This window comes from Lactuca sativa, chromosome 3 (genome assembly GCF_002870075.4).
Source record: "Lactuca sativa cultivar Salinas chromosome 3, Lsat_Salinas_v11, whole genome shotgun sequence".
Taxonomy (NCBI): domain Eukaryota; kingdom Viridiplantae; phylum Streptophyta; class Magnoliopsida; order Asterales; family Asteraceae; genus Lactuca; species Lactuca sativa.
In genome coordinates this window covers 9,318,098-9,343,252 of record NC_056625.2, presented here as the reverse complement: position 1 = coordinate 9,343,252, position 25,155 = coordinate 9,318,098, and the positions used below count along the sequence as shown (strand labels likewise).

The 25,155-nt window shown below is 34.4% G+C and overlaps 3 protein-coding genes across 5 annotated transcripts; 2 read left to right on the top strand and 1 right to left on the bottom strand.

Annotated features, from left to right (window-relative positions):
• Positions 1 to 689: 689 nt before the first annotated feature.
• Positions 690 to 2,050, top strand: LOC111920803 (heat stress transcription factor B-2b). Its single transcript, XM_023916367.3, has 3 exons — positions 690 to 947; positions 1,079 to 1,343; positions 1,422 to 2,050. The coding sequence occupies exons 2-3, from the start codon at positions 1,098 to 1,100 to the stop codon at positions 1,944 to 1,946; spliced, it is 771 nt and encodes a 256-aa protein (XP_023772135.1). The 5' UTR covers positions 690 to 947; positions 1,079 to 1,097; the 3' UTR covers positions 1,947 to 2,050.
• Positions 2,051 to 7,877: 5,827 nt separating this feature from the next.
• LOC128132984 (uncharacterized) lies at positions 7,878 to 8,698 on the top strand. Its single transcript, XM_052770005.1, has one exon. The coding sequence runs from the start codon at positions 8,040 to 8,042 to the stop codon at positions 8,613 to 8,615; it is 576 nt and encodes a 191-aa protein (XP_052625965.1). The 5' UTR covers positions 7,878 to 8,039; the 3' UTR covers positions 8,616 to 8,698.
• A 7,282-nt stretch (positions 8,699 to 15,980) lies between these two features.
• Positions 15,981 to 22,768, bottom strand: LOC111920801 (protein unc-13 homolog). 3 transcript variants are annotated; one of them, XM_023916364.3, is made up of 23 exons: positions 22,472 to 22,768; positions 21,691 to 21,755; positions 21,297 to 21,546; positions 21,141 to 21,207; positions 20,820 to 20,970; positions 20,544 to 20,711; positions 20,380 to 20,469; positions 20,093 to 20,290; positions 19,917 to 20,018; positions 19,608 to 19,838; positions 19,209 to 19,511; positions 18,968 to 19,114; positions 18,537 to 18,629; positions 18,350 to 18,421; positions 18,139 to 18,256; positions 17,877 to 18,049; positions 17,610 to 17,790; positions 17,178 to 17,284; positions 17,026 to 17,103; positions 16,844 to 16,939; positions 16,662 to 16,757; positions 16,387 to 16,570; positions 15,981 to 16,295 (listed from the first exon to the last, which is right to left on the bottom strand). In XM_023916364.3, the coding sequence occupies exons 1-23, from the start codon at positions 22,629 to 22,631 to the stop codon at positions 16,126 to 16,128; spliced, it is 3,300 nt and encodes a 1,099-aa protein (XP_023772132.1). In that variant the 5' UTR covers positions 22,632 to 22,768; the 3' UTR covers positions 15,981 to 16,125. The 3 variants fall into 3 exon arrangements, with proteins under 3 accessions (XP_023772132.1, XP_023772131.1, XP_023772134.1); XM_023916363.3 differs by having other exon boundaries at positions 22,469 to 22,767; XM_023916366.3 differs by lacking the exons at positions 21,691 to 21,755; positions 22,472 to 22,768 and having other exon boundaries at positions 21,141 to 21,218; positions 21,297 to 21,435.
• Positions 22,769 to 25,155: the final 2,387 nt, after the last annotated feature.

Below are 25,155 nucleotides of genomic sequence, written 5' to 3'. Positions count from 1 at the left end.
GTGGTGGCGTATGGTGGATGGGGTATGCGTGAAGTTATTGTGTTTTTCTTTTCTTTAGAAAAAATAAAATGATTAATAAATAACATAAAATTAAAAAAGAACTACATAATGGTATAATAGTCTTTTTACAACATTTAAGGACTACCAACACAATAAAATCAAATTATAACGACGGTCTAAGTTAAAAAAATAATAATAATAAATTAATGACCAAATACACAATTTATCTCAAACCAAACCATAGAGAGCATCCGTTTAATTTACTCTTTATTTTTTTGGAGTAATCAAAACCACATACAAAAATGATTAAATTGATCACCAATAAAAAAAGATTGGGATTTGACCAAAATATAAAAATAAAATGTATACCACATGCATTATTTTTACAGTTTTATCAAAATAAATAAATAAATAAATAAAGTTAAATCTAAAAATTAAGTTTTTTATATTGTAGTTCAATTTATTGTCGCGTGGAACCCTGAAAAAAATACTTAAATTCCAACAAAAAAAAACACGAAGTTTGTTTTATATATTTGCATGAATTTGTTATTTTTGTATTTTCGCAGGCATACGGCAAAAATAATAGTTATTTGGATCAAATACTTGATTTTTACTTAAATTTTGAATTTCTTTGAAAAAAAAAAATATTTGCAAATTTATTTTTTCTTTATTCAAAATGCTATTAAATATTGTCACTTTTCTAGATTTTTGTAGTACGCTTTTTCTTTGGTGGACCACAACTATCGTTTCAGCATTTATTACTTGACATGTTATATTTACATATCCTTCTCAAACCCACGACAGGCTGCACCCTTCTTTTAACTCGTTTACTTCCACCATCAAGAACCTTCTAGAAATAGCGCCAATCTCCCATCCTATTCCGTTGTGTTTCTACCGTTTTCCGGCAAATACACCGGTGATTTTGCTAGCAATCCCTTACAATCCAGGTAGAGCACACAACTCTGTCGTTCCTAGTTTTTTATTTGTGTAAAAGAATTTCAGATAATGTCATGGAGCTCCAGTTTTTGTGCCAGAAATACGACTTGATTCGTTTGAGATTGTCTTCTTATACATGCAGTGATCTGTAATCGGGTTCAATGTCGACGTCACCGGTAGAAAAATCTTGTGAATTGACAGGAGAGTCGTTGAGGACTATTCCGACGCCTTTTTTGACTAAGACATACCACCTTGTTGACGATTCATCATCAAACCAAATGATTTCATGGAACGAACATGGAAACGCGTTCGTCATTTGGCGACCAGCTGAATTTGCTAGAGACCTGCTTCCCAAATACTTCAAACACAACAATTTCTCAAGCTTCATTCGACAGCTAAACACATATGTAACATTTATCGTCAAAAAATCGAATTAGATTCACCGGTTATGAGCTCCGTTTACTGATTTTTGTGTTTGAATGTAGGGATTTAGGAAAATCGTATCGGATCGATGGGAGTTCGCGAATGATTACTTCCGTAGAGGTGAGAGATTACTCCTCCGAGAGATACACCGTCGGAAAATCTCAATCACTCCGACTACTACGCCGGTAACAACATCAATCCCCTTGGCAGCTATGCCGATATCGACATACTCTCCGGCAAATTCAAGTGAAGAACTTGCCGATATCCAGACTTGTACCACTAACCCGGAACAGCTCCTAGAAGAAAATGAACGATTGAAGGAACAGAATTCCAAGTTGAGATGTGAACTCGATCATATACGAAGTTTGTATAGGAATGTCTTTACATTGATGTCTAATTTCCTATCGGGTCAACCGGAGAAGGAGAACGATGGATCAGAAGAAGAGAAAGCGGTTGGAGGTGGTGGTGGCGGTGCATATGTGGAAGAAGAGATGTCTCCGTGTCCACGGTTATTTGGTGTCCCAATAGGCGTAAAACGTGTGAGGAGGTCCGAGGAAAACGCCATTAGAGATGAAATGCTAGAATAGCAATTAGCAACAATTTAATGTAAAATAAGAATTGTACCTTATTGTACTGACTTTTTAGGTTGATATACAAACATCAAACCATAAATCAAAAAATAAAAAATAAATCTAACATCAACAAGGCTACATATAACCTACACAAACAAGTAAAAGACCAATAATGGAAGATGGTCTATGCTAGATCCACCTTCAGAGTTCATAATCATGGATGATTGTGTCAAATGCAACAAAATTAGTCTTCATGTATAAATTTGGTATCAGTCCATTCTTTGCTCACAATTTAATAGAGAGCGATAAGGAGTCAAGCCTCTATTTTGTATTTGTTTGAATCATTGTTTCAACTGTTTGTTTTCAACACTTGTGTAACATCTTTGTTGTCTGTTCTTCTTAAAAGTTTCTAAATATATTAATGCTTCTTGGCCTTTATAAGATATACATGTTATTTGTTTGTTGTGTTTGTGTTTGTTACACCGAACATGTCAAGATGTGACTTTAATGCATAAAGTATTTTATTTTGGGCTATTTTTATGATAATAATGATAAGAGCATCTATGTTTCTTGCACATACAACAAATCAAGAGCAAGTCTTTTGTCCAATCTTCTTTATTCCTAGATTGTAATTTTTTATTTGATTAACATTGATCTTAATTTCAATCTAAAACATTTTTAAATAACTCATTGAAACATGTTCAAATCTTATCTCTATTCAACCCTATGATCATGGACGTTTGTCTTAAGTGACTCCAGAACATAACAGATAGTCTCATGTTGGCAACAAAGATTAACATAAGCATGAAAGCTGATCCGATAATACTCCTTTAAAAAATGAGTATTATCTTGACAAAACTACAAAAATGGTCCCTGTTGTATGCATTTTTTGGGGGTTTTGGTTCAAATCACGACTTTTTGGTTTCGTGGTCCTTTTGGACTAGTTTATATGTGAAAATAGTCCATTCGAAAATTGAAATGACTATAATACCCTTGGGGTATTTATTTTTCATTTTTTTTCATTTTTTAAAATTTAATATTTATTTATTTATTTTAACATTTAAAAATAATGGAGGGCCCACCTCTCTCTCTCTCTCTCTCTCTCTCTCTCTCTCTTAATTACCCAAGAACATCTTCATCACGTCAAGAACATATTCATGAACTCAAGAACATCTTCCGCCACCACCCCCACCGTCTGCTACTTCCGTCTCCACCTAAATTTTTTCTACCACTTCACATCCATCGCCAAATCTGAAGACTCTCCCTCCCCGTTTATGGATCTTGAAACATCCCAAAAATACGACCCGAAAATTTCATTTTTAATATAACAAAAATCATAAAACTGAGTATCACATAATAAAACCATACGTTACGTATCTCGAAACCATACTAAAATACTGTGAGAAAAACTGTGTCACAACTGTATCAAAACATATCTAAGAAACTGAATCAACTCCCAGGACAAAAACTGAAGCTATGGTGTGTGCGATGCCATCATCCCGAGCTCTTCCCTTTACTTGCGGAAGTACCTGAAACCAAAACTGAAACCGTAAGCACGAAGCTTAGTGAGCTCCCCCAAACTACCACATATCACACAATAACAAATAAAGCACATACTGGGCCTTGCCCACTGCATCGGACCGAAGTCCGGAACTAGCTGCATCGGACCGAAGTCTGGAACTGACTGCATCGGACCGAAGTCCAGAACTCACTGGGACCTTGTCCCCTGCATCGGACCGAAATCCGGAAATGTCTGAACATAGCATAACATACACGTATTTGCTAACATAACACATATACTGCATCGGACTGAAGTCCGGAACACATAACACAAAACATGCTTGAATCACAAAGACATCAAGCACTCTAACTACTGCATCGGACTGAAGTCCGGAACTACTGCTAACTAAACGGGCCGACATTGTGGCCGTAGACCCGTTCCTACTGGAAGGAAAACTCACCTCGTGAACCGGCTGCTGAGTGTATGGCTCTGGAAGCTATCTGCTGCTGCTCCGGTATCTCCCCGGCTACAATTCCATAAACACACTCTATCAACTACTAATAACTGAATTGGGGCAAAATGACTCTTTTACCCCTGGTCAAAGTCAACTCTCCCGGTCAAAGTCAACCTACAGTTGACCTGACTCGCCGAGTTGGGCCGCCAACTCGCTGAGTCTCTATTCTCACTTCTCAACCCTACTCGTGGCTACTCGTCGAGTACGGCATCAACTCGACGAGTTCCCTTTCGATTCTAAAACTCAGGCTATCTGCATCCGACTCGCCGAGTCGTATGAACAACTCGACGAGTTGTTCTTGAGCTAAGAAGATTGCCTTGGACTCGCCGAGTTGTATGAACAACTCGTCGAGTCCCTCCATTACTGAGTCTGACCTCCAACTCACTGAGTCCACTTTACTACTCACTGGTCCCCACTCGGCATCACTCAAAAGGGGAAAAATCAGGGACTCGCGACTCGACTCGCCGAGTCGTTCTTCCAACTAGTCGGGTCGCATGCATGCAGCTACTCTAAACTCGATTTTGCTTGAATCCAGCGCATAAAACTTATAGATATGGGCTCCCTTAGCTCGATTAACACGTAAAGATTCTATCTTTACGTGCCCATATGCACCCATGAAGATTAAAAGGCTCAAAAAGCACAATAAAGGCTAGATCTAGGGTTCTCAAGCAAGGAAACTTCGAAAAGGCACTAGATCAGGGCTCTAACACTCCTAAATGAACAAATCTAGGGATATCTCGACCCAACAAGGCATCCATACAACTATAAAGCTTGGAAAATACATTAAACTAGCCCTAGAAGTGTTCTAATGGAGGTTTTAAGCATAAAACAGGATAATTCCGAGACATACCTCAATGAACTCTGACTTTGGCCTTGGATCTTTGCTTTACACTTCCTCTTTTAGGTCCTTTCTTCCTTTTCTTCTTTAATCCTTCAAGAATCCACACAAAACACTTAGATTATACAAAGGAATGGTTAGGGTTTCTCATAGGCTCTCTGAGGGTGAAGGAGGCGAGTTTGGGGCACATAACATTGCTTAAATAGTGAGCAAACCTGGGGATTTAGGGTTTCTTCCTGGCAGGCGGACTCACCAAGTCCCGAATATGGACTCGCCCAGTCGCCGACTTACACGTGCTCGAAATCCCATCCCTACTCGACGAGTCGGGATATAGATTCGCCGAGTCCCTTTTGAAAATTTCTAAATAAATACCATGGAAGCAACATACCAAAGACGGGTCGTTACAATTCTCCCCCACTTGTCTCAGACTTCGTCCTCGAAGTCTGCTACGGCTGAATCTGCAAATAACTTCGGGTGGTGCTCTCTCATCTCCTCCTCAGCCTCCCACGTCCACTCAGACCCCTTCCGGTGCTGCCACTGCACCTTCACTAACTGAATTACCTTGTTCCTCAAGGTCTTTGTCTTCCGGTCCAGAATCGCGACCGACCTCTCAATATAATTCAGGCTGCTATCAACCTGAATATCTTCTAAGGGAACAACTACTGACTCATCCACCAAACACATCCTCAACTGAGACACATGGAAAGTGTTGTGGATCTGGCTAAGCTCTGCTGGAAGATCCAACCGATAAGCAACCCGACCCACTCGGGCCAAAACCCTGAAAGGACCAATGAACCTGGGGCCCAACTTGCCCCTCTTCCGAAACCTGATGACACCCTTCCAAGGTGAGACCTTCAGAAGGACCATATCGCCCACCCGGAACTCCAAGTCTGAATGCCTCCTGTCGGCGTAGCTCTTCTGCCGACTCTGCGCAGTCTGCAGTCTACTACGAACCTGCAGAATCAACTCGGTCGTCTTGAGCACCACCTCTGTGCTCCTAATTAATCGCTGACCGACCTCGCCCCAACAAATCGGGGTCCTGCACTTCCTCCCATAAAGCATCTCAAAGGGAGGTCGATCAATGCTCGCATGATAACTGTTGTTATACGAAAATTCCGCTAACGGAAGATACGTATCCCAACTGCCACCGAAATCTAGGACACATGCCCGGAGCATGTCCTCGAGAGTCTGAATCGTCCTCTCGCTCTGCCCGTCCGTCTGAGGGTGGAAAGCAGTGCTGAAATGGAGACGAGTATCCATCTCGTCGTGAAACCGCTTCCAGAATCTGGATGTAAAACGGACGTCTCGGTCTGACACCACCGATACCGGCACTCCATGACGTGCCACTACCTCACGCACATAGATATCGGCTAACTTTTCCGCCGATATGCTCTCTTGGATCGGTATGAAATGAGCACTCTTCGTCAACCGATCCACTATTATCCAAATCGAATCTACCCCACGTGCGGTCCTGGGAAGCTTGGTGATAATATCCATTGTGATGTCCTCCCATTTCCACACGGGAATGTCTAACGGCTGTATCTTGCCGTGAGGCCTCTGGTGTTCTGCCTTGACCTTCCTGCAGGTCAGGCACCTCTCTACATACCAGGCGACATCCCGCTTCATGCAGGGCCACCAGTAATCGGGTCGAAGATCTCTATACATCTTCGTCGCCCCTGGGTGGATAGAAAATCGAGACTTATGAGCCTCGTCCATCAACACCTGCCGTACTCCGCCCCAGTACGGTACCCATACTCTCCCATGAAGGGTCAACAACCCCCGACTATCATAATCAAACGAAGCTACTCGGCCCACTATCCTCTCACACTTTTGTCTCTCTTCCTTGAGGCCCTCAACCCGAGCCTCCCTGATCCGTTCCAACAACGGAGTAATCACTGTCATCCTCAGACATAAGTCTCTGATAGGGGCTGCTGTCACCTTGCGGCTTAGGGCGTCGGCCACTATGTTGGCCTTCCCTGGATGGTAAAGGATTTCACAATCATAATCCTTCAGCACATCCAACCACCTCCTCTGTCTCATGTTTAGATTCGGCTGATCCATAAGGTACCTCAAACTCTTGTGATCCGTGTAGATGGTACATCGGACCCCATAAAGGTGATGTCTCCAAATCTTGAGGGCAAACACAACCGCCCCCAGCTCTAAATCATGGGTAAGATAGTTAGCCTCGTGAGGCTTCAACTGTCTCGAGGCGTAAGCTATCACATGGCCTCGCTGCATCAATACTGCTCCCATACCTGTGATTGAGGCATCACAGTAGACTACAAAATCCTCTACTCCCTGTGGCGGGGTAAGCATCGGAGCCTCGCACAACCTCCGCCTGAGGGTCTCAAATGTTGCCTGATTACTGATAGGGGTAGAGAGAAACAGGAGGTCTAACTACGATGAAGGAGGCAGAGGTGGCGGTGGCAATGAAGCTATTGGCGGTAAGAGAGATGTTGTGTTGACAGAGCAAACAGATCTGTTGACGGTCATGGTGGTCTTTGGAGTTTCTGACATTGTCAAACATATGGGTCAGGCTGAAGATCAACTCAATTGCTTAGTTGCTCATTCGGGCTTCTTTAAATTCAATAAATTTACTAAAATGGTCCTTGAAATTTAGAAAATGCCAAAAGAAATAGAAAATTAAAAAATATGGTAGAATTGTTAGTTTTACCTAAAGATTGATGATATTTGGGATGATAGGTTTACCAATCATATATTACCAACAAAAATTAGGACTAAGCCTATACAAAGATATATAGCAAAAGGACCTAAACTGTCAACTTAGTTTTATAGGAGTATTCTAGTCCAACGGTATCAGGTGGTACCCTATTTCTTTAAGGTCGATGGTTCAAGTCCCGTCATAGACATGTGGAATTAGATGGTATTAATTTAGAAATAAGATTAGATTTGCAGGTTAAAAAAAAAAAAAAAAAAAAAAAAAAAAAAAAAAAAAAAAAAAAAATGAATGAAGTGTTTATTTAACGTTAAGATTGTAACTTAGACGAGCATTTAAAATACTGAATACTTATTTGTTTACGTAAGTTATCCATTCCATTTATCAATAGTTTTTGAAGGAGGAAGTTTCCAAAAACTTGCACCCCCCTCATTGAAATTGTCCTTGCGTTTACATTTCAAATCGTCATCCACTGAGGAAACTGCTTCCTTACTCTCCCAGCAACTCCCTAGAACCACCACGCCGACCACCGTCACCTCCCATATATTTCCCATCTCCGATCAACAATTTCGTCATTAATGGAGATGACAGTGATCTCAGCTCAAGGTCTCAAGAAAACGTCGAGCTTATCATCTCTTTTCTCTCATCACCTCCGGCCTTTCATCACCCTCACCACCACCCCTCCCTCATCCTCAGGCGGCGTAAACCAGAGCCATGTGTACACAACGACGGTGGACCATGAAGGAGGGGTGAATCCCACTTGGGGCGATAAGTTTGATCTTTCTAATGTTATTGATTCTAGTTTTTTCTCTCATAAGTACTCATATATATACCTACAATTATACACAAACCGTCTCTTACTGGGTCCTAGGTTTTTGGGATGGTGTGGGATTCCGGCGTCGGATATTGCCGATGGGTTTTCTCCGGCGGGAACTGCGAGGCAATTGAGTTACAGGTTAAGAAAAAAGGACGGTTCGAGGGGTCATGGTGTTGTTAATGTGGTTGTGAAGTTGGATAGTTCGCTTTTTCAGGCACGGAGGAGAGTAGATTCTGTTGTGCAACGGTTGCCGGAGGTGAGGTTTGACCGGGTGGCGATTGGAATTCCGGTGAAACTGTTGCCTGCGGTTAGTCATCAGGGGAGTTCAGTAGTGTAATTATTAGTGGCCATATGTTTTGTTTAAAGGTCACGATTTATGCATTAATTCTTAAATGAAAGTGTTTGGCTTATTTAGATGGACATGGTTGTTGATGATAAAAAAACAAATTGCGTTTAAATCGTTTATTTAAGATTTGAAGTATTGTTTAATAAATTATTAAAGATACATTTATAAAATATGATAAAATATTCAACTAAGTGTATATATCGTCTGATAGATATTTAGAAATTAATGTACTGTTTAGTGTTTAATTATTTCGCTTTTGTAAAATTAACACGCTTTTCAAAAGGATGAGCTGGTGGCTACAACAATGTCTTTGATTCGTTTTAGGTCATTTCGAAATAAAGAACAGAGTGTTTTAAATGACTATAATTGTTCTTTTTCTCATGTTTGATTTGATCGACTTTGGATCTGATTCTCTCTTTAATAGTACTAGTTATCTATACAAAATTAACATCTATTTATCTTTAATTATTATTTTGAAGGTTTTCATGAGCCAAACCATATATGTGAGTATTTATAAGCAAAAAACTACAAACAAATCTCTCAATCTTGCATGGTTATTTTAGATGATTAGTATTGTGGAATATATTTTTGTTGAAAAGTCTTAAATAAAAATTACGGCTGAAAGCCATGTTTTTTAAAGATCAGATATATAAAAGATTAAATATGCTTCGAAGTACGAATGTCCACAACAGGGACTTGTGGATGTGGATGCGTAAAAGACAGTATGTGTTTTCTCAGTTTCAGGAATCAAAAAGTAGATAGATTCATCAATTTTTCTAAATATTTTCATCTACTACTATAGAACAACTTAGTAATAATAATACGTATTTAACGAAATAAACATCTTTTCTATGGAATGTGTGTTGAACAAATAATTTGACAATATGCTCCCTAACAATTAATATTAATTTGACTAAATGAAATCTTTCAGAGCAATCTCACTTTAAATATTATTCAATAAATTACTATGAATGTGGAGGATGAAGTTCATCTTTTAAATTTTCATTATATGGTTAATTACTTGAATTTTAAGAACATTCATACTTTCAATTATTACATTTGTAATGTCATAAGAATAAAAAATAAAAATAAAAAAAATAAAAAACATTCGTACTTAAATAACTATTTTTAAACACATGCATACTGAAATGCTAATTTTAAATGTAAATAAGGAATTTTCAATAAACACTTATACTGATTTGCCCAATATAGAACACTAGTAATAATAACGTATTTGACTAATGTGAAGTTGTGAACTCGTAAAATAATTCTATATAAAGTATATACAGTTGCAGTTTAAAGTAGATTTATTTTTAGAATTTAAAGTTAAAAATATGAAAGACAAGATTGTGGAATGTGGAATATGTGTAGAAGATGACAAATCAGCCGCCTTTTAGATGCCGCACCGCTCATAATATTGTTTTTGAATTAAAAATAATTTTATAGAGATAGTCACAAAATTAATCAAATGATTATTGGTAATTATAAGCAATTTTTTTTTTGAAACGGCATAAATATATTTAAGTCATTGCCAATCAATCACAAGGCATAGCAAGAAGAAAAAACAATTACATAATAACATGGGGAGCAAATACAGTCCGTCCAATTACAAACACCAAAATGACATTTATGTTTTACCCAACTAAAAAGTCTGTCCAATTACAAACACCAAAATGACATATATGTTTTACCCAACTAAAAACCGAAGTGATAATATTATCCACCAGTTTCGAAGAGGAAGTTCTCATGTTTTTGAAAAACAAGTTATTCCTAGCTTTGCAGATGCAACATAAGAAACCATATATGATGACCAGAAAAAGATGATGTTTTTTTGGACATCACCCCTAACCCGCCGTGAAAGCCACCAACTCACTAACCTTCCCAAAATTTTGAGCTGGAATGTTACACCATTGGAAAATCCAGCTCAAAACTTCATTAGCGAAATGACAGCCCACTAGAAAGTGATTCGACTCAATCAGACCAGTAGAACAAAAATAACAATTTTGAGAAGAAATAGGAATTCCCATGCGAGAAAGCGCAAGCGCCGAAGGGATCCGATCGAGACAGGCACGTCAAACAAAACCAATAACTTTAAGAGGAGCCAAGTGAACCCAAATGGTTGGATTATCCACCTAAGTAGTAACCTTAGAATCAATAAGGGTTCTCAAATTACAAACATAGAAATTCCTATCATAAGAGAGCTTGCATATCCATTTATTTGCCCCAGAAACTAAGTCCACCTGCGAAAGAGCTGTTGCGTTTTTATTCAAAAGTTATTTCAAAAACATAAACATAGCAACTAAAGACTTTAGATTTGAACAAAATAAAACTAGTTTTATTCCCACCAAAATATCATTTTGCAAGACTTAGAAAGATAAAAACAAACACAAAAAGAAAAGTGTTACAACCTTTGAAGACTTTGATTATCATGAGAGATTGGAAGTTGATGAAGTATGGCATGAAACTTCAAGATAGAAGTTCTCTAGAGATATCCACCAGCAATAAATTGATTTGATAAGATGCTAGTCTTTTTTTTGTAATAAAAGAATCTCTTAAGCTCTTAAGACAAAGAAATTGGTTTGCCTTAAAAAAAAAAAAGTTTTCAAGTATAACATTCATCTTTATGTTCTTAACACTTTAAAAAAAAAAAAAAAAAAAAAAAAAAAAAAAAAAAAAAAAAAAAAAAAAAAACTAGAGAGAATATGAAGATAGGAAGCCACAAATTGTGTGGTTTTTGGCTTGTGAAATAATGGAGAAAACTAGTTATTTTAAGTCCTTATTTTAAGCCTTTATCACATGCATTACTAGGATTTTTCTTCCATGCCCAATTGAAATTTCTGATGAAATTAATCGTATCTGAGATGAAACAGGATTTTTTCCTGTCAAGTTTAAAAATGCTCGGAAAGCGGTCAACAAACGTCCCGTTTCCGGACCAATCTTCTAACCAAAAAATTGTATTCCTTCCTGAATTGACTTGGATTTGGAGTATATCTGAAGCACAAATCTCCATATCCTGCAAATTGAGCGATAGAAGAGAACAATGTTATACCAAGTGCCTGAAAAGGTCTTTTTGCCAACAGAATAGATGGTTTTTTCAGATAATTGTGAATTCCACATGCAACTTGACACCAGAGTGCATTCAGATCAGTTTTAAATCTTCATAACCATTTAGAAAGCAAAGCCAGATTGAGCGATAGAATAGAGCCCACCCCGAGACCACCTTTTTCTTTCGAACCAAGAACCGTTTTTGAAGCCACCCAAGAAATTTTGTTTTTTTCATCGTTCCCTCCCCAAAGAAAACGTCGTCTAATTTTCTCCAAAAACTCAATAATCGAAGAAGGGGCCTTAAACAGGGAGAAAAAAATAGAACGGAAGACTACCCAACACATCTTTAACCAAAGTAAGTCGACCGCCAATTCTTTCGGACCAACAACCATTTTCGAAGCCACCCAATAAAAAAATTATCGTTCCCTCCCCAAAGAAAACGACGTCTAATTTTTTCCAAAAACTCAATAATCGAAGAATGTGCCTTAAACAGGGAGAAAATTGGATCGGAAGACCACCCAACACAACTTTAACCAAAGTAAGTCGACGGCCAAAAGAGAGAGTTTTAGCTTTCCAGACAGATAACCTGGAATGAATCCGGTCAATGATTGGTTGTCAATGTCTTTTGAGCAGCATATTAGCTCCTACGGGAACACTAAATATTTGAAGGAAAAAGAAGCGGCATTGCATCCCAAGATACACGCACATCCGTTTACTTCACTTGTCGAAACTCCAATCCCATAAACTTAAGATTTACTAAAATTAACTTTAAGACCTGCACAAGCATGAAAACATCTTAAGATCCTAGCTAAGTTGTCAAAATTTGAACTTAACCATTTGCCAACAAATAAGACATCGTCTACGTAAAAAGATGTGATATAGGACCATGATTAGCGATTCAAACACCGCGGAACAGAGATTTTTGGCAAGCGGATTTCATGGCGACGTTGATCCCTTCCATAGCGATAATAAAAAGGAATGGAGAAAGGGGATCGCCTTGACGCATGCCCTTGGAAATGTGGAATTCCTTAGGCGCTGAACCGTTAATAAGAACTGAAGCCCTGGAGGATGAGAGACATCCTTTAATCCAGAATCACCATTTCTCACCAAAACCCATTTGCACCATCACCGAATCAAGGTAATTCCAGTTTATGGAATCAAACATTGTATCAAAATCAACTTTTAAAAAAAACAATTTTTGTTTTGCCTTCTTTGACCAATTACAAACTTCATTTATTATGAATGGGCCATTTAAAATGTTTCTACCTTCAATGAAGGCAGATTTTGTCTCACGGATAATTGAACTAATAACCCGTTTTAATCGTGAAGCAAGAGATTTAGCGATAATCTTATAGTCGCAACCAATGAGACTAATGGGACGGAACTCATTAAGAGAGAGAGGGGTTCTTTGGTTTTAGGAAGAAGCGTAATAAAAGAGGAATTGCTTCCCCTAGAAACACAACCAAAATCTTCAAAGTGTTTAACAAATCTCATTATATCGTCTTGCATCAAAGGCCAATAGTGTTTAATAAACTGAAGGAAAAATCGTCGGCTCCGGGAGCTTTTTCAACTACGCAATTTCGAATCTCATGATCGTATTTTTCTTGGAAATTCACTAAATTGACCATTACAAATGATTTTTTTAAGAAAATTACCAATTAGTTTTCAATTTTTGAAAAATTACATCTTTTTTTAATGTCATATTTTGTACTCATTTTTTAAATTTCAGAGTATTTCTTTTCTTAATTTTTTTTCAAATAATTTTTTTAGTTATGTTCGAAATATTTAATATCATTGTTTTTCAATTAGATATATAATTTTAAGCAATAGTATCATATATATATATATATATATATATATATATATATATATATATATATATATATATATATATATATGATACTATTGCTTAAATTTAAACATCTAATTGAAAACCAGTGATATTAAACATTTCAAACATAAATAAAAAAATTTAGATATTAAATACTGCAATGAATTTTGTATTCACAGTTTTATGTCATTATTCAGCAATTAATAAATGAATAGTCACATGCTAAAACTAAAATTAAAATTTACTATAAAAATTCACATAAATAAATTTATAAAAGAATAATAACATTCTAATAAATTTATGAATAATGAAACTTTAATATTCATATTAGAATTATTTCAAGAATACACATATACAACATTCATTATATAATAACAACATATACATAATGTTTTTTACATTCTCACACTATTTACCGTTTATATATATATATATATATATATATATATATATATATATATATATATATATATATATATATATATATATATATATATATATATATATTTCACTTCATATTATATTTTAATAAAATTCGGTTTTTTTTTAATTTTGGAGTTTTTTATTTTCGAAATTCAAAATTCGAAATGATAGTTTGAAATATTTTTTTTAGAATAAATGTTTTATAAACCTATTGATTATTTTGCTAAAAAATTAGTGTTTTTTAAATACACATGACATTATGGTTCTCTATTTTTTTTTTTTTGTTAACCAAATGATCACTAAGTTGAGGACCCATTTAATGCTCTATGTGTTTGGTTTATAGCATTTGATTTAATATATCTTGAATTTGAAATTTTTCTTATCGTTTAAAATTTTGATAGATTTACAAAATCCATAATCATTGAGTAATATCATATTTATCTGATTTTAAAAATCTTCTTATCTTGTGTTTTTTTTAAAATGCAAATATTTTAGAATAGAGATCATAAACTGTTTTTATGATTAAAGTTATTTTTAACATACTAACTGAAAAGCTATCAGCTAGTTGATAAACATGCTAATAAAAAATGACTACAAATATCTGAAATATATAAATTTACATGTAAAACATATAGAAAATTGAGTTTTTTTTATAATTAATAAATGACATATTTTAAAGGACTTCAAAAAAACTAAAAACAAAAAAAATAAAAAAAACAAAAAACAACAAAAACAAAAACAAACAAACAAATAAGCTCGTCGAAACATTAGTCTAAATTATTTATAAAAAAATTAACTTATAAACTATTTTTAGTTTCCACAAATAAAAACTCAATGAATAAACTAGTTTATATACTAGTTGTGGTGTCATGTAAAATAGCATAAACTAGTGGGTGAGTCGTGTGGTGAACCACGGGTCACCTTTGTGGCAATGAGATGCGTTTTGTTTTATTCACAAAGAAATGACGATGAGAAAAAGATGATAAAACAAAACCCAAAACAGAAGCACAAATCGATAGATTGAAAATGGACAAAATGAAGGTAAAAAATGATCAAAGGGACTGAAAGTGAGAAATATTAAAAAATGTGTGGCAAATTCATAATATAAGTAGTAAGACGAAAAAAGGGACAAAAAGAAGGTCAATATGGTCAAATGGACTTAAAGTGACAAATATTAATAGATATGTGGTCAATCTCTAATTACAACATACTAGGGATTAAAATTATCAAACTGTATAAAATATTGTGGCAAAATGTTGAAACATACAAAATAATGGGACTTAAAGTGGCAAATATTAAATGACATTGGCCAATCTCTAATTACATGTTAAGGACTAAATTGTCAAACTATACAAAATATTGTGGTAAAAGCTTGAAACATATAAAATATGGACTAAAATTGTCAATCTATAAAAAATATTGTGGCAAAATCTTAAAACATAAAAACTATACTATTACTAGGGACCATTTATATTAATATAGTATAGTATAGTAATAATTAAAGCAATATCATCATCACCGATCATCAAACGTCCATGGCAAGATGGCAAGAATCACCTTGGTAGCATCTTTCTCTATTTTTCTAATGCTATGTGCTTTTAATGATTACCATGTAGGCATGTATGGCCAACATTTTTGTATCAAATTCATCCTTATACTCAATATCTATACCTCCTACATATATATATATATATATATAAACATAATCTTTTACTTATGTATTGTGAGTGTGTCGTTAGACGTGCTTAGAAAGAAAATCTATATGAAAACCATAAGGGTATGATTTTAATAAGACCCATTTTTTCTTTTTCTTTTTTGTTCTACAGATACATATCAAAATTATATCCTCTACCATGTAATAAATCTTCCCAATACTCTATTCTGTAACACATTCTACCACGAGTTCAAAATAAAATAAATAAATCGGTTAAAAATAAAACAAATTTATACACACAATTTAAGAAAATGTTGATCAAGTTTAACACTCCAAACTCTAACTAATTTTCTCTCGAAAGAAATTAAAACTAGAAATTCAAAATGGTTAGGCGAAAATTCAGTTCTCAGCATTTTCATTTTCATTTTCATTTCTTGTATGTTTTTAATACGTAGGTGAGTTAGTTGTGTACATGTTTTGAATGAATGATTGTGAAACTCAAACAGCAATAAGCTCTCTTCTAATCATCTAATGTGATTTATATTATATTAGCTCCATCTGAATGAACCTCCTTGCACTTCTTGAAACCTCTTCTTTAATAATCTAAAGCTACTATTACCTTTTTCACCCCATTTCACCGATGCACTTCTTAAAAACTCTGATCCCATTGGGATTGGTGACTTTGGAGTTGACTCGTACGATGCTGTCTCAACATAATCTGTTGCACATACAAAATACAAAATGAATAAAATCTCAAAATATTTATTTATTTTTTTCCCTTCCAAATATATTTTATTAAACATGATCACCTGAAGATGCAGGCAAGTGGTATTGTAATTTTAAGAACTTAGAGGCCTCTCCGTCTTTCTTATGGCATAAAACCCGTATTAATGTGTCCACGTCATCCAATGATCTTTGTCCCTGAATTTTGGAACCAAATCCTGTTGACAAGTTTTCACTTGCCATCATCAACATATGAATCACTGATTCTGCCTGGAAAAAAAAAATATATAAATATATAAGCACATTTTAACATGTTGTTATTATCATAAGTAGAAACAAATTTGGGATGAAGGATGCATACATCGAGAGAGAAAAGGCTTAGAATTTGATGGGCAAGTTTTGATTCCACTTCCACCAGTGAACGGGGAAGACCTTCTCCATCAGCAACAAAAAGGTCCTGTTTATTAAATTAAATTATTATTTTTCATTTTTTTTTTTATTAAATCTTAATCTGGTTCTGGTTAGTTTTAAGTTTTAATGTACCTGTAACATATTGAGATCATCTTCCATCATGATGATATCTGAATCAGAAAATGCACGGGAAGGACCTCCATCCAGAAGTATCCAAATGTACCCTTCCTATAACATGAAAAATGTTATGTTAATATCTGAAGAAAAAAAAAAAACCTTCAGTAATAAATATCTTAATGTATCATAATTCATACCAGGGCTGCCCTACAAATACTAGCCACCACCATATCTCTAAGCGTATCATCAATCAGACCACATACATGGTTAAGAACCTGCAAAATGCTCACCAGATTAAACCATAGTATGCATGTATGTATGTGTGAAGAGGGAAAGATAGAGGGCTTACACTATCGATATGTGGAAGTAAATTTTCCAACCGAGATCCTTCAACAGTGCCATGATATAAACGGAGAAGAAATGAATCTCTCAAATCCCAGAAGATAATTTTGGTTCCTAAAACAATGGATTTACATTTCAGACCTTGCCCTTGAATAACATATAATAGAATATAATGTAAAAACAATACTTTCATTTTTATTTGTTTATGGCCAAATTCCACAAAAACTTACTTTCAACTTTTCTTTATTAAGACATTATATTTTGAAGATTCTACCCAATTAGAGCATTGTATTTTCAACTTTTTTTTTTCTTATTAGGATAATTATGCTTTGAAATATGCTTGTTATTTGGATAAAAGTCCAGTGTTGTAATAGGAAGAAATGGAAAACTGAAAGCTAAAGCAAACAAATATAAATGAAAGTAGGTTGCATGAACTCACCAATTAAGTCGCATATTTTTCTGATAGCATCGGCTACTGAATCCCTGATGCTGTCAAAGGTGGCTACAAATAGTTCATCAAGTGATTCACTGTCAATGAGCATAGAATCTGTTTTTCCCATAGTAGATGTCCATGATTTTTTAATTCCATCTTCCAGTAAATTAATTTGCTTCTGCATATACTATATAGTATATACCATAACAAAATCATATTATTAATTACAATATGTGACATGGAAATGGAATATAATTGGCAGCTGGCACTCACTTGAAGAGTATTTAATCTGACACACAGCTTCACAGCTGTCAACTCTTTTAATTTCTCCTCAACTTCCTCATCAAGAAATACACTCTCAACCACTTTTTTCTTGACTATTGGGAACATTGCGTCCTTGTAACGAGTCAACGGAGGGGCAGCAGGATATAAATGGTTCTTTTCAACTAAATATATAATTATAACTCAGATCAATAGTTTATAAAAATTACAAATCATACATTAATTATGGTATATAGATATAGATGTGTGGTACCTAACTGGCTAAACAATTTTAGCAAATAGCCATCAAGGGCATGGAAAATTATTGAAAGCAATGCCTGCAAGTGTGATATGTCCATTGGAAGACTCAGCCCGAATAATTGGTCAACAGTCTGCAAAAGATGAAACAAAAATAAATAAATAAATCAAAAGTGAATGTTATTTGTAAAAAGAATCGAGTGTAATTTGTTCATGATTTTGCATACCTCCTCTATGATCCTAAAAACCTCTACAACTGAAGCTGCTTGCTTCTGCTGATTGGATAAGGGTTCCCAGACCTGAAACATGATTAAAATGTTCCTCTTATTTCACCCTATTTTATTAATTACCATACATTTACAGAGTAAGGGCAAAATTGTAAAATCGGACCATCAATAAAATACAAGTCATTACCTCAAGGTGGAAAGCGCGTCCTGTCCATTCGAGTATGCGTTCATGTTGCGATATAAGCCAATCCAGAATGATCGGGCGGCTTATTTTATTAATCTGCATGAGTTTAGCATGAAAAGAGATGGGTCATAATTTATAAATTTATCTAAATGAAAATATTTGGTTATATACATATTCTACAAGAATTCATAAGAACTAAAGATAATAGAAGCTCATTAAACCCAAAACAATATCATAATAAAAAAAAAAATAAAAAAAAAAAAAAATACATTTTCTAGTTATTTTAGAGAACAGAACTGTAACTAAATCCATTTCCCCTGCTAAAGAATGAGAAGTAACAAAGTACACATAAAACAACTAGGTTATAATTATATCTTTTAAAAAGGAACCCTCAAAAAATCAAAGGCATTATTAAGGTTCTAAAATTCACTAACCTGATAGAAATCAACAGAAAATGACCCAGCACCATTTTTTTCATCTTTAGATTTAAAAGATTGAATCAAGTAATGCTCCAAGCGATGAGCTGAAGAAAGCACTGATATAGCATCTACAGAAAAGGATACATCTTCTAGAAATGGTTTCTACAAAACAAGCATAACCAAATTATTAAGATGTTGAAGCTTGATGAAAAATAGAGATAGAGGCAATTTTTGAAATTAATCATAAGAAGCAAACCAGTCTTTCTCCATAAAACCGATGCAAATATACAGAGGCCACCATCCCTGCATCTGGACACCATTGGGATAAAATTGGTGAAAAGACAGACACTTCTCTTTCAGCAATAACTTTTAATTCACTTGCAAGTATAGCCAATGGATGCTTCCCTTCCATTTTAGATATAAGATTTATGGTATCTTCCACCCGCCTGCATGTAGCTTCAACAGATCTTTCAACATAAACCCTAACCCTAATTGCAGCAGAATTATCTGTTGCAACAGCCAATCCCATAGAAACTAGCTTCCGGAAAAAAGCTGGCTTCTGAAGAGGAAATATAACAAAAAGGGAATGATTAGTTAAGTACTAAAACTAAAATCAACAAAAAAACAGAATCAGACAAAAGAAAAAGGAAATAACCTCACTGAAATGCAGGTGATAATCTTGCAGCCTGTTGTCAAACCAAAGGTTTATTGAACAGAATACTGCTTGCACCAAATTGCATCTGGTTTTGACACCATTGTTGTCAATAGTACAAATTACTTTGTCAATACATTGTTCCTCATTTTCATCTATATGATTGGCGGATAAAACTTTCTGCACTTGAAGGTTTGCTTGATCTAGTAGTACCATTTCTTTTGTCTCGATGAACTTCAGTAATCATAAAAAAAAAGTTCATTAAATCAAAACTAAAAGTGGAAATTCTCACTAAAAGGAAGAATTTTTTACCTGTTGGAAAAGCACCCATCCATATAACGCATCATGCATCTTCTGAGTTATGCCTAATGTACCCCAAGTCAACTTGATAAGCTTTAAATAATCCGCATGTTCCTATTACAAGATCAAATTATAAATATCAAGAATCAGACCAATAGAAATAAACATAGCAACAACAAGAAATACACCTCGATGAGCTGTCCTTCATCCAGAATGTCAAATACTCCAAACAGTAACTTCTCATAGAGTCTTATGTTTAAGTGATAACCAGCATTCCAGTAAGATGTATGAGAACTCCCCCTCATGGATGACAGAGAGGATGCCACCTGTCTAATAGCTAGTAGCACTTCAGTACGATCAGCAGGAGTCATGATGATGTTCCATTCCTACAGTTGTCAAATAACTAGTTCTCATGAACAGCACTAAACTCAGAATTGTCAGAATACACAAAGTGAGAGATGGAAATATTAATTACCTCTGGACTTCTGATCTTGTCAAGTAAAATCCCAAGTTCTTGCATTTCAGGATAATTGACGGATGCAAAGAGTTCTTCTAGAACATTTGCCTATATGAAATATATTAAGTTACAGCAACAAGAAATTATTTAAATTTTAAACCATAACATGACATTGGCCATACCTGGCGTTTCCTCCATTGTGTGTATGATCTTTCAACCAGAAAATCATTCAGTTGTATGCCACTTAAGAGCTCAATTGAGATTTGAGGAATATCAAGTGGTACATGTGGCTTTCTCATAGAAAACTGCATCAACTTTTGCCTAATGCGTTCATCCATTGCCTCTGATATCTAATTAAACCAGTGAACAAACATTGTTATGACATGTGTTAGATTATTCTTTTTCTTTTTTTATATTTCTCTTTTGATGATGATAGTGATGAATGGGAAATGGTTCACCTGCATCTGAGCACGAACGGTGTCGATGTGCTCAAATTGGTTTTCAACAGAGTGGGACCTCATATGTCTTCTATCTCTCCTATTTTTTAACCCGGTTAGAAATTTAGAACCCTTATCTTTCTTCGGGTTCTCCAAAGAATGAATTGTGATCCTAATATTCAAAAAAAAAAAAGATCAGATATTCACATATGATTATCTATTTATAAAAAAAAGTAAAATTCCAAAAGGGCACTATCATATTAGATTTTTATCAATCTTTTTTCCATACATATGAAAGCTCAAAGTCAAAAAGTAAAATATAGAGTGAGAATGAGAGAGTACCCAGAAAATGAAATGCATGAAAGCAGTACTTCATAGGCAGATTCCCGCAAGTCATCATCCGATAATCCTTAAAAGTTACTAAAACTATGTATCAGTCACTCAAAAAGAAAACCACAGCATCTGGTTATAGAATTGAAGAAGAAGGACAGCAAATACCTGTTCTTAAAACAGGGAGTCCTAAAGAAGGTACATCCATATTTTTTGCAGACTTAGAACTTGAGGGTACCATATATGGATCATTCACCCCAGAAGTAGTTGCTTCTGAATCATTAGAAGAAACATGGGGAATAGATGAATGTTGTCTAGCACTGTTGATCTCAACTGGGGGTGGCACTCGTCTAGGTGGAGATCCAGCAGATTCTGGTGCAGACACAAGAAAAAAAGAATCCCCTGATTGGGACTGTATCTGCAGAAAATCCCAAATAAACTGTCACAAAATTCACAACATCTGCAACCATGCATAATGGTACTGATATCATATTACCAATTAAGAAATCCTTAGTCCTATCTAATTTCTTGCAACCCCAGAAACAGCATATTGAAGCCTTACCATTGGCGGGAACATAGATTCATCAGTGTGCTTTGTGGTTGCTTTAGAAACATCAAACACTCCACCTGATTACAAGAAAATATCATAACTACAGTAAGCTACATGATAAAAACTGCTTTAAAGACTAAAAATAGTATAGAATGCTGCAAAATGGAGATTTGGGGTTCTAAAAAGTTAAATATCTTCGTATAAAGTTCTAATTTGATATGTATTATGTTTAATCTTGGGCGGAATGAACAGACTACTTTACAAGGGAATCCCATTGACCTCTACATCTTTGACCAAACCCTAATAGATACCAGAAACAATACTCCCAACAACTTATGTTCACTGATTATCAATATAGTTCATTGGTTATTAACTTATTATAGTGTCCCCACTTCGGTTCCACAAGCAGATATGATTTTTGAACTTCAGTTATCAACCACTTTACTTTTAGCTGCAAAAGTGATATTGATTCAATATATTCTAAAAGACAAAATGCTAACCGCGCTAAATTTTACACATGAAAAGATTGCCATAAATATATAAATTCGGTGTTATATGAAACAAAAAACATATCATTTCTTTTTCAAGTGATTGGCATGACATGGTATGACGAGTCAACAAGCATGAAATTTAAGGAGCTTTCGATTACGTTGAAAATCAAAACCATTGACTCATACAATTACTTTGCCTTCACTTTAGCTTACAGCAACAGCTTCCTCGGTCATTAAAACAAACAAAAACTACTTAATAAAATAACAAAAGCTAACTAGGTAAGAAAATAAGAAACTACCACCGGATTTTATGCATTCGAGGACATAATCGGCGCTGATAACATCGAAATCGATGGCGGAACCAGGAAACTTTCGAATATCCGTGATCAGCTCTGAAGAGACTATGAAGTTAAGGAGCTTCCGGCGATCGCGACGGTAGCGCTGTAGCAGAGGAGACTCCATATTTTGAGAGTAATTTGGGATTCTCCGCTCACATGTTCGGAGTGTACAACCAAATGATGCAAAGGGGAAAGAAAAAATTTGGAGACGCGCGAAGATAACAAATAACAAACGGCGGGGGTAATTGGTAATTGGGTACGGCCGGATTCCTTGACCTTTTTCAGGCTTCTTTTCTCTTTTCCTTTTTTATCCCTTTCTCTCTCTTTGAACGGTCAGCTTACAATAATTATTAATAATTATACCACTTAAAATAATAGGTAATATACCAAAAAAGATAGGGTATTTTTAATTTATTTTAATTACTAATTTACCTATTTAATTGTTTTTTAATAATTGAATCATTATGTTTTCTATTTATTAAAAAATTAGTTTTTGTTATGGAATTTGGTAAGTAAACAAAAAAATATATTGTTTGGAGTGCAGACTATATAATTTATGATTTTACTAGATATGAGACTAATGTATGACGTGTATTCATTTAAAGGAAAATTTAAATAAAAAATCCAAAATATTTAAAAAGTTTGAATTTATAAGAAAAGTAAAAAAAAATATTGAATTATAAATTAAAGTGTTTTTTCTTTTTTCAATTTAAACAAATAATTTAGATAAATAAACAAAGGAAATTAATGAAACTTTAATTTAGTAATTTTAAAAATAGAATGAAAGTCCGTTAATGAAATTTATATGCATTTATTATTAGATTTAAATAATATGTGGAATTCAATAAAATAAAAAATAAAAACCCATAAAATGACATGTGGATAAAAATTAATTTAAAATAACCATAAAATTGTATGTAGCAAAATGAATAAAAATATGACATGTGGCAAAAAGATCTTGATTTATTAAGGTAGACTAGATACTAAATAATTGTTAACAATTTTATGAAGTACTAAAATGAAAGAGATTGAATGTGGAAACATTTGCTAGTCTTCTCCCCTCACGACTACTCAAAATATTTATTTTAACCATAGCATTTGGGATATTTGTTGTATTAGGGTTTCTATGAAAAAAAAACATTTGTTATTATTGACTATCTTTTTGGTTTTTGGATGGATTGTGACCTTTTGTGGACTTGGGAAATAAGGATTTCGATATGGACAAATTGTCTTAAACGGTGTATCATGTATATTGATAAAACATGAGAAAGTATGCATAGATAATCAGTACGTGTTTATACTATTTGTATTTGATATTTTTTGTTTCCTAACATCAAAAATTATGAAGCTCCTCAATAGAGTCCAAAATATCATATATTAGAACCTTAAATTTATGTTTGTAATTTTAAAAGATTTAGTTTTTCTATTATAAAGAATTTTACACCATATTTTGTTAGACATTTTGTCTTCCATCTAATATAATTGAATCTTGAGTTGAATGGCATAGAAAAAACAATATAATTTATATCATGTGTGTCATGATGATATTGTGACTACTAAAACAATTGTTGCCTACTAGATGGGAAGTTTGTTATGAAAGACTAAACGTGCCATAATATGAATTATGAACATTTAAAGAGTGTGATTTTATAATTTCAATCTATATATATATATATATATATATATATATATATATATATATATAGAGAGAGAGAGAGAGAGAGAGAGAGGTTATTGTATTCTAATTAATTATTGTATGGATGTAGGATTGATTATAGACCAATCATTTTAGTTATTTTAAGAAAGTGATTAATATATATTATTGAATTAAAGATAAACGAAAAATAACATCTAATTTCATGATAAGGGTATTTTAGTCAATTAAAATAAAGTTTAAAAAAAAATTGCAGATTTTATGGAATAAATAATTCTCTAAACTTTAAAAATCTGATTTTTTTTTTATAATAATTCTATTAAGAACAAATTACGCGAATGGTCCTTTAGGTTTTGGATTTTTCCCTAATGTAGTCCCTACGGTACTTTTTTCCCTCAAATAGTACCTATGGAACATAAGTTGCACGCGTTTGGTCCCCAAGTTGGATGTTCGTCCATTCCAACGTTAAGTTGCTCCATGTGACTTGCACATGAGGGTATTTATGTCATTTTAGCCTAAAGGACCTTTTCTGAACATATAAAATAACAGCTATATCCATTAAGGTGGTGGGGTTTAGTTTCAGACATTGACTTTACACTCTATCTCTTTCCCCAAGAAAACCTTTTGATCATCCCGTCTTCTTCAATCGTGAGTTCTTATCGTCGTCGGCCGTTACAGTTCAACTGATTGAAGGGTGTATCGAGGAAAATGGTGCTCACATTATGATATTTACGTCCACGCTACACCCAACCACCTGACCTACGTAAAGAATATGGTAAGCACGGACCTTGTAATGTTAGGTTTTGACGAAATGTAATTTTTCTTTCCTCCATCATTAACATTTTATTGTTCTTGAATGTTCACAGGTTCTATTTCAAGCTTTTGCACATTCAAGATAAATCATGGAGGTTCGTTCACAAATACGGTATCTGGAAGGTCATACATAGATGGGCTTGTTGATCACTTTGATTTTGTGGACATGGATGTGTTTTCA